Source organism: Rhizophagus irregularis, chromosome 17 (genome assembly GCF_026210795.1).
Source record: "Rhizophagus irregularis chromosome 17, complete sequence".
Lineage (NCBI taxonomy): Eukaryota > Fungi > Glomeromycota > Glomeromycetes > Glomerales > Glomeraceae > Rhizophagus > Rhizophagus irregularis.
In genome coordinates this window covers 211,066-228,140 of record NC_089445.1, presented here as the reverse complement: position 1 = coordinate 228,140, position 17,075 = coordinate 211,066, and the positions used below count along the sequence as shown (strand labels likewise).

At 24.5% G+C, this 17,075-nt stretch overlaps 2 protein-coding genes across 2 annotated transcripts; both read left to right on the top strand.

The window, feature by feature from the left end:
* Positions 1-11,901: 11,901 nt before the first annotated feature.
* On the top strand, positions 11,902-12,867 carry OCT59_008766 (uncharacterized protein). The gene has a single exon (XM_025316208.2). The coding sequence runs from the start codon at positions 12,119-12,121 to the stop codon at positions 12,560-12,562; it is 444 nt and encodes a 147-aa protein (XP_025181026.1). The 5' UTR covers positions 11,902-12,118; the 3' UTR covers positions 12,563-12,867.
* A 1,169-nt stretch (positions 12,868-14,036) lies between these two features.
* Positions 14,037-14,243, top strand: OCT59_008765 (uncharacterized protein; the record flags this gene model as incomplete). The annotated part of the gene is made up of 1 exon (XM_066133121.1): positions 14,037-14,243. One exon carries the CDS (start codon positions 14,037-14,039, stop codon positions 14,241-14,243), a length of 207 nt encoding a protein of 68 aa, XP_065999600.1.
* Positions 14,244-17,075: the final 2,832 nt, after the last annotated feature.

The window sequence follows — 17,075 nt, the reverse complement described above, 5'->3', positions numbered from 1 at the left end:
TTAGGTCAGTACTGGTCAGTACTTGATCTGATCTGTTAATCCAACATATATTTGGGTTAAATAAATTAAAAAATGCCAAAATTAATAATGATTCTGACATTTTACATGTAAAATTGAAAAAAATACTGAAACTATCGGTTTCGGCGGTTTTATGTATTAAAAATCGAAGGAAAAAGGAAAAATACAGAACTAATGATTCAAGCAGTTTTACTATGTAAAATCGAGAAAAAAATGCCAGAAGTAATAGTTTTGGCATTTTTACATGTAAAATCGAAAAAAAAATGCCAGAACTAATCGTTCCAGCGTTTTTATATGTAAAATTGAAAAAAAATACCAAAACTAATAGTTTCTGTATTTTTACATGTAAAATCAAAAAGAAAAATATCAGAACTAATAATTCCGGTATTTTTACATGTAAAATCAAAAAAAAAATGCCAAAACTATCAGTTTCAGTATTTTTACATGTAAAATCAAAGGAAAAATACCAAAACAAATAGTTTTGGCATTTTATATATAAAAACAAAAAGTTAAAAATGTTATAAAACATTTTTTTACAATATTTAATAATAAAACTTCAGGTAACCCAAGTTATCTAAAATGACCCAAATACTTTTGGGTCAAATAGGTCAGGTTAAATCAGAACGGTTTACCTAATCTGACCTGACCTAAAAAAAAATTTTAGTTCAGGTTAACCAGATAACTCGACCTAACCTGACCTGTGCAGAGCTTTATATATTACATGGCACATGAAATCCAAAGTACCAGGTAGACTGTCTAACTGAAAAATGTATATAGGTAGTTGTTTTATTATTTCTGGACAATTCAGATGATAACCAATTATATATCAATTGGTATTTTTCCAGCAATAGAAATCTAATTCTATTAAAGTATTTAATTCTCGTCCTTTTGGATAATGGTAATGCAAGCATTACTGCAGTTAGAATGTTAGATATTTGAATATATAAAATTTAATGTTCGCATTTTTCTTATTACTAATAAACTCATATGAAGATTTATATCTCTCTATAATCCTCTTATTATTCGTGAACATTTGTAACTGCATATTATCTTTCTTTAAAGAGTTAAAATCTAATAAGGCATATGATGTGCCTTTATAAGTATTGTATAACACATTTGCACCAGTCACCTGTTTGGGGTTTTCAACCCCTAGATAAGGTTGCTTGTCTAAACCTCTTCAAAATCCTACGATTAGTTTCGTCAAAATTTTACTATAGATTTATTATAGTTTCGGCAGAGTTTCAGCAGTTTCGGCATTTATAATAAGTTTCGGCAGTTTCGCCTTTCTCCAAAGTTTCGCCAGTTTTTTAATATAACTTTAATATAGTTTTGGCAGAATTTCGCTTTTCGGCAAAACGCCATCTTGCCTAAACCCCTAGATTTCGGCAAGCAACCTTACCCCTAGATGTGTAACATTAATGGATAATCTCTTTTTCATGTTGATCATTTTGAGCGAATTCAGCACCAAAAATAAGAAAAATTTGAAAAATTTGTATACTAAAAGTTATAAAAGCAGATATTAACTGTCATTAATAATTATATTTCTAATATATTTCTTCAATATACTTGTTTATATTAGTGAAACAGACCTAACTGTAAAGTGAAGAAGCACTTAAGATGTAGCTAGTCTAATACTATTACTACAGTCAGCAAAATAAAAGAAAAAAGCCAATATTTTCTTAAAAAACCCCAGGTTTTTTCTGAATATTGTAGACTAAAAGTCGCAAGTTCTATTTTTGCAAGCAAAAATGTATATTTCTTATGTGGTTCAGTAATAAAGTTACTTTTTTGCAAAATTATTATTGGGAAATTTTTGGACGTAAGATCTACCAAAAAGAGTTTTATTTTTATTTCATTTATCTTAAAAGCAAAAATTATATTCTTAATTTTTTTTATATTACTTTCTTGATTTGGTCAAAATATATATAATTATGTATAACAAAAATATTTATTCTTGACCTAAAAGACTGAAGTATAATATGTAATAAACAAAAAAAAAATTTTATTTTTTATTTATATTTAATAAAAATAGTATTCTTTTAATACTTTTTTATTTTTACAATATTAATAAAATTAAAATAATTTTATTTATTTATAAAAAATAGCTAATAAATAAATTACATTTAAAAAAATACCAAACTATAATCTGCATAAAATTAAATATTAAAATAAAAAAAAAATATAAATTATTTTGCTATTAATCATTAATAATAAAAAATAAGTTTTATAATATTAAGTATTAATTTTTTTATATATAATATTTGAAAAATTATGGAAATAAAAAAGTAATAATATATTAATATTTTTTTGCAAGTTAAAAAAAAAATATTTTTATTATATATAATCATATATATTTTAACAGGATCTTCCTACTATTAAGACTTAGTCTAAGGTAAGATTTACATATAAAACTCTTTAAAGATCCTATTATAAAAGAAAATTTTATGATGTTATATTGTTATGATTTTTTTCCTTTTTAGTTAATTAACCAATAAAATTTAAGTAAATTCTAAAGTAAAATTTCATATGAAAGTAAATTTCTACTGGTAACAAATTAGATCAATAAAGTAATATAATAAAAGTTAAAAATATAATTTTTGTATTTTAGAATTATTATTTTTTTTAGTTTTTTTTTTAAAACTTTATTTTTATCTTTAATCTTTTTTTTCATTTTTTAATCTATATTTTTGATTTTTTTTTCTTTTGATTTTTTGATTTTTATTTTTATTACCTTCAATCTCTTTTTTTTTTTACCTTTCAATCTATATTAAAGTTCTAATAATTTTCAGTTTAAATCAAAAATTAAATCAAAAATTAAATCAAAATTAAATCAATTTTTTTTTTTTAATTTTAAAGTTTATTAATTTTGATACTTAAAATTATACAATATAGGAGTTACAACCCCACAAAAATACAGCAAATAGATTAACTACTCTGTAGTGCAATAAGAATGCATTAATAAATCTAATGCAAATGCACCTGTAAATCAAAAGAAAATAGATACAGGAAAAAAAACAGCAAAAAAATATTACCTGTATATAAAAACAAAAATAAAAAACAAATGTGTAAAAATAAAGAAACAGTCAGTAACGAAATCACTCTACTACAACTACACTCCTAAAATTAAGACTATTTGACCATTATTTCAAACTTATATTATGACACTCCCAGTTTTCTAAGCATTAACCTTATTTCTGCTAAAATAGTAAACTTGTTAATACCACTTAAAGCTTTATCTATATTCTTAATTTTCTTGGCTACCTTTTGCTTCTTATTTAACTGAGTGTTAGTGTTAGTTATTCAAACCTTGGAGCCACCTTCTTGATTCATCTTCTGAGGTCTTTTCTTTTTTTACTTCAAGTTATAGGTAAAGTAGCTTATTCAATCACCAGTAAATTCATTCAAGTTAAAAAGCTTACCAATAATCTTATTAAAGCTCCAAACAGGTAAGTTTGGTCTGGATTATAGACGGTTCAGATTAGAGCTGAAATCTGTAAGAACTGAACTGAAAAACTGGTGGTTCAGTTCAGTTTAATCCGATTTTTATAAAAATGCAAAAAATCGAATAGTCGTTTATCTAGTAATCATATAAAGTCGAGCCATATATCATTAGATTCGTCTCAATAAGATGCGTCGAATGATAGTAAAATCATATCTTTAGCATCAATAGATTACATGTTAACCCACACTAAATGATTTATAAATAATTGGAATTAGTAACAGGTAAGCTATTTATCAGTGCTAGAGATATAATTTTAGTACCATTCGACACGTTTCAGTGAGATGAATCCAATAAATATTAATTCATCTGTGTACGATCACTGGATGGCGAATAATGTCAAGTTTAGCATTTTTTTTAAAATTTTTGAGCGTTAAAAATTAAAAATTCTGATACATGAATTTATTCATCGTCCAATGGTCATACAAATATAAATTAGGACTCTTTGGACTCATCTTAATGTGATGAGTCAAATGGTAGTAAGATCATTTAATAGATCGTAAGTTAATTTATGCTAAATGATTTATAAAAAATTGGCATTAACAAGCTATCTATCGATGCTAGAGACGTGATTTTACTACTATTTGACTCGTCTCATCGAGATGAATCCAATGAATATTAATTCATCCATATATAATCACTGGACAATGAACTAATTCATGTATCAGAATTTTTAATTTTTAATGCTCAAAAATTTTAAAAAAAATGCCAAACTTGATATTATTTGCCATCCAGTGGGTATACATGGACAAATTTATATTCATTGGATTTGTCTCACTGAGACGCATCGAATGATGCTAAAATCATGTCTCTAGCACTGATAGATAGCTTGCTAATTCCAATTATTTATAAATCATTTAGTGTAGCCTGTGTAGGTTAACGTGTGATTTATCAATACTAGAGACATAATCTTACTACCATTTAACGCGCCTTATCAAAATGAATACAATGATATATGGCTCAATTTTGTATAATCACTAGATAAACAGCTATTCAATTTTTCACATTTTTATAAAAAATCAGATTAAACCAAACTGAACTGCCAGTTTTTCAGTTCTAATATCCAAACTGAACTGAACCGAATTTTGAGCCAGTTTTGAATCAGTTTTCCAGTTTAGCCTGAACCGTTCAGAGTTTTAAACCTTATTCAAGTCAGCTCACGATTTATAGTAAGTTATTAACTTGCAGGTGTTCCAGTCTTAAATTAGTTTAAATTCTTTGCATCATAAAGGTGCAAAAATAGAGTAAGGGTAGTGACATTTATTACGTAATATTTTAGGGGGTGGGAGGGTATTTAAAGGTCATATAACATATAAGTGTAATGTAAGATTTTTCATATTACATGGAGGTAAGGGAGTATGGGCTTATAGTAAATGGATATTACGTAATAAATGTCACTGCCCTCCAAGTGCTTATTCAAATATAAAGTAGCTATAGCTTACTCAAGCAGGAAGCTTAACTTTAAGCACAGCCTAAAATCATTTCCATTTTTTTTTTTGCTTGAGATTCCAGTTAGCCAGAAACTATCGTACAGGTAATCTTCTAAGTGAAGCAGTTTATATTCCATCATTTCAAAGTCTTGTAGTTTCTTGATTGAGTTCAATCAATACTATAACAGTAACATATTTCTGTTGAGATTTAAATTTAATCGCAACTACTTGACTCCAGACTTTAAGATAATTAAATGTATCAAGTTGAGACCAGATGGAGGGGATATCATAAACTATAATCTTTCAGACAAGATTTTTATTCATGGGTATATATTCAATCATCACGGTACTAATTGTTTTAGGTGAAGTTGCAACAGGTTGTTTCTTGGTAGTCTTGAGAGGACTTTGGCTATTACTAGCTTTTGAAATAGGCGCAGATTTTCTCTTTTTTTTCGTAGCAGGTGAAGGTAAGCTTGATTTGTTGACATCTTCTTTTGGGTCCTATTTAACCATATCGGTATATGAAACTCACTTTTATTTACCTTTAAGTGTAAAAGGAGTGGTTTTTGCTAAGAGGATACTGATTGATTCCTCTTGTTATGCTGCAGCTTTTGATTAGTGTTTAGGTGTTTTGAGTGTTTCTAAAATTTTTATTTCCATTAGTTGTTCTCTACAGATTTAGACGTATCTGGTATTTGTTTGGTGACGTCATCTGTTATTGCATAAACTCTTTGCAAGCACTTTCCATTCCTTTACTAATGCTGGCTTGGATAATGTCGAAAAACTCATAAAAAATAAAGAGAAAGTGATATAAAGATTGTAAGTTACTGATACCAAAGATTGAGAGGGCCTCCTAATGTTCCATAAGTAAGTTGATATACAGTTTACCATCACCAGTACTTTTTTCAATGATTTGAGCAATATTTTCTTTAGTTAAACTAAAGAAGTTATATTTTTTCAAGGTGTGGCTAATTGGTTTAAAGTAAAGAGCTCTATTTATAGCTGTTTCAAAGTCATCTTCCTAATGTTTTATGTCGACGAGAAAGCCATAGTTTCAGAAAATTTTCCTTCAAAATTCCTACATCAGGAAATTTGTTTAGACGTAATTTAGTGTAATATTTTGGAGGTGGTGTAAAATTTCAAAATATTACACTAAAAATATAATATTACAAAAGTTTACGTTCTAAATTTAAATAATTATAGTAATTTAATAATATCTTACTATCTACTGTTCCAATCAAGATGATCTATAGCTCATTGGAATCAGCTTATTAAGACGAATTGAATGGTAGTAAAATTGCATCTTTACATTTGATAGATGACTTTCATTAATTTAAAACTTTATTGCATACTATAAAGCATTTTATTAACTGTAGAGATGCAATTTTACTACCATTTGATTCATCTTGATGAGTTAATTCCAATGAACTATAGATTGTCTTGATTGGATTTGTAGATAGCGAGATATTATTAAATTAACATAATTATTCAAATTTAAGAATGTAAACTTTTGTAATATTATGTTTTTAGTGTAATATTTTGAAATTTACACTACCTTCGAAATATTACACTAAATTACGCCTAAATAAATTTTCTAATGTATGAGAAAAAATGGTCTATGCAATCAGCGGAAAGAGTTTTCTAAGATCGTTCAAATTAAATCAAATTTAATTTTTAAAATTTACACTTTTTAGTTCAATTTAGTTTTACCTGATTTTTTAAAAAAATATGAAATCAGAATAATTTAACAATAAGTGATTGTAAAACTCTAATTAGGTTGGTCCTAATCTGATAACTTAGACTAAAAATTTGGATTAGTCCAATCTGAGTTGATGTTTTAATCCAGACCAAAATATTCAGTCTGATTCAGTTCAGTTTTAAATTATAAATCTAACCTGGACTGAATTAAACAAGTTGGGACTGGATCAGACTAAGTAAATATTTTCACAATAGTTTTATATTAAAACTGTTACAATTGTTTAATTATTAAATCAAAAAAATGTTGCAAAATGTTTTTTCTAAGTATATTTAATTAAAAAAAATGTTTACATAACGTTTTTTTAATTAACTTAACAAAAAATGTTATGAAATGTTTTTTCAAAGTAATTATAATTAAAAAAATATTTTCACAACATTTTTTAATTAATTTAATGAAAAAACATTGCAAAAACATTTTTTCAAAGTAATTATAATTAAAAAAATATTTTTTTATTATAGGATTGAAGATTGCACAGGTCAAAAAGTGAAAAATTAGGCATCAATTAGTCACCAATCAGTTACCAATCAGATAACTGATTGATAACTGATTGGTGACTGATTGGTGACTGATTGGTGACTAATTGATGCCTGATTTTTTACTTTTCAACCTGTGTTATATAGAAATCAACTATAGTATATTAGAATTATTTTATTAAAATGTATTAAATAGCAATAAGATTATATTTTTAGAATTAATATATTATAAAATAATATATACTAAATATTTTTAAAAAATTAGCATTAAAAAGGTATTTATCAATATTAAAGATAATAATCTTATTATTTTATTAAAGCAATTCTAATAAATTAAAATTTATTTTTATACAATTAATAAATGATAAGTTATATCATATATCAGAATTTTTTTTTTAAAATTTAAAAAAATTGGAATAATTCATCATGTAGTGATTATAAAAAGATGAAAAAAAGCTCATTAAATTCATTTTTTTAAAATTAATCAAATAATGCTAAAATTATTTCTTTAGATTATTTTTAGTATTATTATAAAAAAAAGCACTAAACATATAACTATATAAATAATTATCACATCTTTTACACCCCTCAATATTTTTATTATTTATATTTATTTAAGAAATTTAGTTTTTTTTTTAGTAGATAAAATCTTATTCTTCACACTTTATTTATTACTACATTATTCATATAATAATATATAATTCTGCATAATATTAATTAGTGTTACTGCCCAAAATTCATAATTATATATTTTTTCTAAAAAAATTTCCTAATTTTTAGAAATTTTGCGCAATTCTAAAATAAATTTTTAACCCTTGAGAATCACTCTTTTTGGATTGAGAACTGTGGCTTGCATAAAATATTCATTAATTATCTGTCGCACTAACTTGTGTATAGAAAATCAGTAAATAAAGGCTGTCACATCAAATAATTTTTTTATTGAACTTAAGTTAGCATTTATTCTATATACTCTAAACTGATAATAATCAAACATACTAGTGTTTATTATTATCTAGCCAAATATATTATAATATATAGGAAAATATAAAAGTAATTTAATGTTAATATAAATTGGAAAATTTGAAAAATATATAAAAATTATAATAAGAAAATAAAAATAAGAGTATTAAATTATAAAAATATAAAGAAAAATATATGAAAAAATAAAATTTTAAATTAAAAAAAAAATAATATGAAAATATAAAGATTTGTAAATATAAATAATAATTAATAATTATAAAATTTGGAATTTTAATATTAAAAAATTTTAAAAATTTTATATTAAAAAGAAATAAAAAATAAAAAGTTTTTTTTTTTAAAAAAAAAATAACAAAATTAAAAGAAAACTACTTTTTTAAATAAAAATAAAATTAAAAATAAAAAAAAATTTTTTTCTTTTTTAGATTTTTAAGTATAATCATATAAGCAGAATTTTTATTAAAAATTAGTTATATAATAAGTATAACTATAATCTATATATAAAAAAAATCCTTTACTTTTACTGTATAATAGAAATATTTAAATATATTAGTATAAAAGTATATTAAATAAATTAAAGAAAAAAAAACATAAAATTAAAATGAAAAGTAAAAAGCTTACTAATAATTATACTTTTAAAACTTAGATAATCTGAATATTCTTTCAAATCTATCAAAATACTTCAAGTTTTCTTAATATCAAATGAATTTTAGTTAAAACTATAAGTTTATCAATACTATCTGAAAATTTGTCAATTTTTTTAATTTGTTTAGCTATCTTTTGCTTTTTATTTAACTGTATTATGCTAATAATCTTAGTACAACCTTAGAATTATCATCTTGCTTTACCTTTTAATGATAGTTCCTTCTTATTTTTAAGTTAAAAGTAAAGTATTTGTACTAATTTTCCATAAATTTATATAATATTATACTAATAATTTTATTCAAATCAGCTTACAATTTATAATATATAATCAGCTTACAAGTATTTTTATTTTAAATAAGTTTAAATGCTTTGCATCTTAAAAGTGCAAGGGTAGAGTGAATTAGGCTAGCCAAATATAATATATCAGTAATAATAAAAGTAGAAATTTCTATCAAGACTACTTAGAATTTTCCTATTTCTTTTGTTATTTCAGAATCTGTTAAAGTCAATCAATACTGTAATAGTAACATATTTTTATTGTATCTTAAATTTAATTATGATCATCATGATTACTAGTGTTGCTGCTCAACATTCATTTAACAATAAAATTCAAAAATCTGAAACTTAAAAACTTTATTTTTAATAAAAAAATTGGTAAAATCCAAAACTTTTCTAAATTATAATTAGTTTTAGAAAAGTATAAAAACAGTTTAGACAATTAATTTTATTATATAAAAATAGTTTTAGATTAAATTTTGACTAAACTAAAATTTTGAAAAAATAGTTTTGCTAAGCATCTTTAATGATTATGCAACTTCATATTTTTAAGTAATTAAGAACTTTGTGATTTTAATATTATTCATATAATTTTCTATTAAAGTATTATACTATTAAGTAAATCACTTATTTTAAAATTCAATTTATTTAAATACCATTAAAAAAAAAGAAAATTTTGTTAAAATTGTAATTCTAATCAATACTATAAATTTGGCTATTACACATAATTGTATAAAGAGTATTTTACTTATATTTATTAAAACCAAAAATTTGTGTAATTATACTTATTTTAAAGTGATTATAAAAGAAGTATTTATTATATGAAAAATTTGAAATGTATTTAAAGAAAGGGAATAAGCCAAAAGGTGGGATTATAATTGGTATATACCAATAAATCTATTCAACTTCTTTGCCCCTTTATAGTAATTACCAACATTTTAGGTTACACTGATATTCAATTTTGCCTAGTACCATAAATTTGGCCGAATTAATGATTATATGAGGTTTATGTTTAGCCCAAAAGTTAATCATAATGACAGATTTTGGCCCGCATTATAGTTGCTAATTTCAAAAACAGCTTAGAGGTTTGACTGTACAAGTGGTTTTTTTTTAGGAAAAAGTTTGTTATAGGGTTATCGAGTTCGTATATCAGAATCAAACTTAATGGCCAGTGCATCAAAACAATTATTTGTCTGCATGGTGTGTACATGTGGGTAGTAATCGGAAAGAACAATTATATCGGATATTTGTTATTAAAATTACGGAAATTTTCGGATTTTTTTTTGTTGATCAAATTAATTAATTAGAATTAGTATTATTATTATTATTGTGATTTATCTTTTGTAATGTTGATAAAATGAATCTCTTAGTAAGCAAAAATTTTCGCATCTATGAGATTTTTTTTTCCTTTTATTTTTATTTGATTTGAATTTAAATAATTTAAATTAGAAACAAATCTCCTTATTTTTTTGTGATTTATAAAAAGAAAAGGCAGCATATTTATGACAAGAACAAACAAATAAATCATGAAGAAAACGTGATTATATCATATAATAAAAGGAAAAAAAGTTAAAATAAAAAAATTTTTTATTCTAATAAGGATCGGAACGGTCGGAGTTTATAATACTATATCTTCTATAAAATGGTAGGAACATGAGAATATTTCTTTTTTTGTTTAGATAACAAGATTACTTTTAAAATTCACTTAGTATTTACTTTGATAAAACCCGTATTTGTTGATAAACGATGATTTTATTTGTTTATAAACTCGGAACCAATTAGATTTGAACAAGGAATTTTTTCTAAATTTATAACAAGTTTTTTTTTTAATTAAAATTTCTTTGAATATCTTTAGAATTCTTTAATTCTTTAATTCTCAAGCCACGATTTATTGAGTATTATTATTAATACCATGCGGTACATGGTGTTTACAAAGTAATGTACTTCAATGGGAAAAGTAAGCAATTGTTTTGGTGAAAGAAATGACAATCTTATGATTTACTAAAATTACGATGTGATGTTTATATAGTGTGATATTTTTAAATTATAAGAGATATTTTTAAAGATCCGCGGCAACTTTGGTAAATCCGTACTGCCTTTGCAATATTATTAGATGAATGATAATTCCGGAATTCGGATATGACGGATATGTCCATCAATTCGCAAAGTACCGGGACATAATTATAAATCACGTGCATATTACAATTTTATATCACATAATAAAACAATATTATTAATTGAATGTATTGATTGTTATACATTAGGGGAATACAAAGTGGAATTAAAATACGAAACCAATAAGATTAAGAATATCATATAAGCTTATCTTTACGTTTGATTATCTTAACCACACATGTAATAAATAATAAATCACGTTTGTAAACATTAATTAACTTTACTATTAAACTTATTTGATTTTCAATTACTCATGAAATTTTAACCAAGCCTTCTTTTCTCAAATAAAATCACAAAAATTATGGTATTATTATCACATTATTCTAATTTTAGATAAATGATGAATCATTTTCATCATTGATATTATTTTTATTATATTACGATATATTACGCTGATTTTATACTTTTTTAGAGTGAAATGAGATTTGTTATCGATTTTCCGATTATACTTTATTTTTAAAGTATACTGTTTATGCAGAAAATTTGTTTGTTAAAAAAAAATCCGCTCCTTAATTAATCACTCTATAAAGTAGCTTATATATTATTATTTATATTACAAAATCCCACGTTTTTTTTGACTTGTAAATTTGCTATATAAAGAACTTTTTTTCCACAAAAAAAAAAAAAAATTCTTTTTTTCTAAACTTACGCTTTGATTTATTAAAGAGATTTAAGGCTGTGTAATAGCCACGTTCTGCTAATACAAGTTGTAATCCTTGTTCAATAATAAACATTTACCTTGCCACCATCAATCTTTATAAAAGAACCTTAAAATCTCTTTTTTACGATCACTTGCAAAAAAAAAAAAAAAATTCCCCTGACCCTTTTTTCCCTTTTTCAACCGTCATTTTTTTTTTATTTCAAAATGAACGCAGCATTTTTCAATAATCCTCCTCATGCCTCTCAAGTTTTTTCGACTTCTCCACAATCGCCACCATCTTCAGGACACGTTTACACCACTGAGATTTATCCTCCATCATTTCTTCCTTCTTCATCCGATTCAAGTCCAATGGAAAGTCCGATGTTATTACCAAAAAGAATTTCCTCATTTAATAATGATAATGACAATTTCACATTAGACGGAAGTGGAACCAACAATAACAACTTGGTTCAACAACAAAGAGAAATGGTTTTCTCAGTTCCTGTTGTAAGTAATAATAATCAACGTGCTGTTAAAAGGAAAGGAAGTAAAGCTTCTATTAGGTCCAACAGAAATTCTATTTTTTTGGATCCTATCGTTGAAGAAGCAAATGATTTCAGTCTTGTGAATATGAATGCTGGTAGTGCTACTATTATCGATAAACACTAGCTATTTTTTTTTTGTACATCCGCATTCCGCAGTATCCAATTTTTCTTGTAAATTTCTGAATTTTATTTGAATTGTAAATAATTTTTTGTTGCATTTAACATATTTTTTTTTTATCCATTTTCATATGTTTATATCACTTTTATTTCAATGTTTATATTTTATTTTATTCATTTTAACATATTTTTTACTTGGTTTCTTTTTAGTTTTAATTAATTATTTCTTACTCAATTATATTTTTAATTATTAATCATTAATATTTTTTTTAAATAAAATCATATTTCTATTATAATATCTATAAAAATAAATAATATGATACGTTTTTATTTTGTGGTGAATTTTCATTCTGCGAAAGACTAGCTACCAGATGGTTAAATATCGCCCGAAATTAAGCTCCTGAAAATTGTAATAAATGAAAAATTATTGCTAAAATGATCGGAATTGATATTCACATTATTTTAGTAAAAAGTAAAAAAACATATAATAAAATGTAAATAAAAATTTAAGTTAAATACATTTATTACGACACGTCAATGATTTTAATATTGGTTTGTAATTCAATTTCTCTGTTAATCTAAAATCTTTTAGAAATTATACAGCCTTAAGTGCACACATCTTGGGACCGGGTGTGCATTTAAAGAACAGCCAATAGAAAAATAGACAATTAAGAATCCAACAAAATTTTTAAATTCGAAGTTTCCTTTTATTTATTTAAACTTAAAATGCATTTTAAATCAAAAGAATCAATATATTTTATGAAATACAATAAACTTATTAATAGCTAATACAAATTTATTTAATTTGAAATAAGAATTTATTTTAAACAACAGTAATATCAATGATTGGTTGATATTGTATAATAGTTATATAAATGCATTTATAAAGTGTAATTCCAATATACTTGGAATTCAGAATTGCTTGTACTGTATATGGGCGGACTTATAGCAAAAGGTGGGGCTCGGACAATCACGTGATTTTGAAAAAATCGAACTTTAATATTATTGGTTAATTTTAATAAATTATAATTTGTTCCATCATTTTTAAAGATTTTTAAAATCAATTTTTTGCAAACTAGGGTAAAATTTTGCAAGGAATTCATTAAAAGCATTAGTTTTTTTCTAGAGTATCTATGTTATTTGTTAAATGCAATAATAGAAAAATACAAAATTTGTAAATTCTTAAATAAAAAATTTTTTTATTAATATATTATAAACAAAATTTTTTTTTTCTAAAAAGTTAAATAAAGTAATATATAATTAAAATAAAATTTCAAAAAAAAATTTTTGGCTTGCATATGGCATTGAATAATCTATTATTTAAAGAAGAATTTATAAACTTTGCATATTCACCTAATTTACCAATATATGAATTTCCATTATTATATGAATTTATTAAATCTCGTATTTACTATATTGTTATACATCAATAACAAATTGAAGGATTATTCAACAAATATGATTTAAAATGTTATCCAAATATGACAAATGAGACAAAACAAGCAAAACTCCAATTAGCTTTTGAAAACACCAAAAATATATCTTTAACTACATCAGATTTACATGAAGAAAGAAAAAGAAAAAGAAAAAGAATGGAGAATATTAATGAAGATAATAGCTTAAATTATGGAGTAGAAGAGGCTGATAGATTATTTAATGAATTGTTTGTTAAAAAGAAAAGAAGCTAATTTTAGAATGAATGTATATTTTATTGATCAAATTCAGCTATATTTAAAAAAAAATGAATAAAATGAGAGAAAAAAAGTGTATCATATGTTCTTTTCATGCAATTTTATTAGAGTTCTGAACAGGTTGATCTGAATTTATCAGGTCAGGTTTAGCAATTGCAATTCAATATAACCTGAATGACCTGTTGACCTGAAACTATGATTTTATATAATAAGTGAGTTATGGTATTATAATTCATTTTTTTATATTGATTTTATATAATAAAAGTGAGTTGCGATATCAGTACTCACTTTTTTATATTAATTCTATATATAAAAAGTGGATTGCGGTATCAGAATTCACTTTTTTATATCGATTTTATATGTAAAAAGTGAATTGCGGTATCAGAATTCACTTTTTTATATCAATTTTATATGTAAAAAGTGAATTGCGGTATCAGAATTCACTTTTTTATATCAATTTTATATGTAAAAAGTGAATTGCGGTATCGGAATTCACTTTTTTATATTGATTTTAATATAAAAAAGTGAATCGCAATATTTCAAAAAAAATGTTTTGCACCATTTTTTTTTTTGATATTTTAATAAAAATCCTGAAAATTTTCAGGTTTCAGTTCAGGTCAGGTCAAACAGATAATTTGATATAACCTGACCTGAAATTTTTTTTCAAGTTAGGTGGTCAATTAACCTGACTTGACCTGATCCATTCGGAACTCTAAATTTTATAAGGGCAAATGAAATAAATGAATAAATGAAATAAACAAGTAAATGGAATAAATGTGGTAAATAGAGGTAAATGAAAGAGAAAGAGTATGGTGGCTGTCACCTATAAACCACACTAATATTAAGTGACTTCATATTTTTATAAATTGTAAATTGAATAGTAAAAAGAAAAAACTAGTAAACCAATAAAATGATATAGCAACATGTACTGAACATTTCTATTGGATTATTTTATAAAATTTAATAAGAATTTTAATTAATATTATGGGTTAAAGTTGGATAATTTTAATAAGTAGCAATAATAAAAATATAAAATTTCGGACTAGTTTTCATGTAATTTTTATGGATTTTACAAAAATTCCATGGAAATCCACAAGAATTCCATGTAATATGGCAAAAAAAAAATTTTGCCGCTTACGCGGCAATTAATATTTTGACAAAGTACTTTAAAACATAAGTTACACAATATAAATAAATAAATTTCAAAATTTTGGACTATTGTTGTTTATAGATGACAGCCACCATAGTAGTATAAATATATGTCATATAATCATATCATATGACAAATTATGTAAATTTTAAAAAATTTATAAAATTTAATTTTGAAAATTAAAATTTAAATTTTATTAGACAGATGGTTATAATAACCAGTGGTTAACTATCGTTATATTATTAAATTTTTAAAGATCTACAATAATAAATGATCTGCAAAATTTCTGAAGAATAATAAAAAAAATGGCCTATTGCTATGTGAAGACATAAAATATAAGGTTATCTTATATATGCCGTACTCAAATAATTTAAAGTTACGTGAAAAATTGTAATTTTTATTGGTTCAACATAGTGTAACATTTCAATGTTGATCACAAATGTTAATAAATTAAAACAAACTTCCATCATGCTGTATTTTTCTCTTTTTTTACTCTTATCTGCACTTTGAACCAATAACATTTTGCAAAAATTACTATAAAAGTCATTATGTTTATCATATTATTCTTCCTCGTCAAAGGAGATACAGCATTTTCTGTTACAATAAGTAGTAATAAATCTGTTAGCAAGCTCAAGAAGATTATTAAGGAGGAAAAACAAAAGCTGTGAAAGTGAAAATTCATGGCGATTAGGACGTTCAGTTGAAGAATCTCAAACTCAACGACAGTGACAAGTTGTCAGCAATAAATGATATAAAAGACTACTGGCCCACTTCGCCTCCTAAAAAATATCTATTCATACTGGAAGCTGTCTGTATACTTGTAATTCTTTTGCCATTTTCCCTTCGTAATATTAATACTTTTTCATTTCCAGCTTCTCAATCTGAAGAGTTATAGAGTATTTCGCCACTTCTTACATTTCATCCAAACGCTGTTAAGGGAAAGAAAGACTACGAATTCAGGTGATTATCAACCTAGTGGAGGAGTTCCTTCCTCAAGGCTTTTTTATGTGATAATTTTAAATTCAGAGGCAAATCTGAACATAATAGGCCAATATTTATCAATTATTTACAGATGCATAATGAAATGAGCTTTCAAACCGCTTTTGAAACAAATATTTGTGAAGTATTAGCTTTTGGAAGATTATGATTTTTCAAAAGAATCGACCAATAACCCCGTGCGATCCAGATTTTATTTGCCACCACTTTGCTACGTTTCAACCGCTCATACCAATCGAGGTTAAAAGAAAACATATTTTAGAATATATTGGGGAATCATTTATAGAATTTCATAAACGCAATAAAAAGGCATGAAAGTGGAATTAGACAGATTTATAGTTATATGGTGGTGAATCAAGTTAAGTACAGTATACTATCAACTTACGACAACCACTGGTTTTTGCACCGACCAGGCGATAATAAAGAAAACAGAGACAAGCTTTGGATATCAGAAGCTCTTCCGTTACAGTCGCATTCGCCACCTGTTCTTAAGGTGTATGCATATGTTACTAAAGAATTATGCATTTTCCCATACTAATATAATTCTGATGAAAATAATGGTAAACGCGTAACAAGAAATATAAGGAAATCAGCTCAAAAAAAGGAGTCATCTGATTCATCTTCTGACGCATCAACAAGCACAAATAATCAGAATCTTTACTTTACAGACTTCAAATTTAAGG

Coding starts and splice junctions, on each gene's coding strand:
- OCT59_008766 (XM_025316208.2), top strand. CDS start 12,119: ATGAACGCAGCATTTTTCAATAATCCTCCTCATGCCTCTCAAGTTTTT.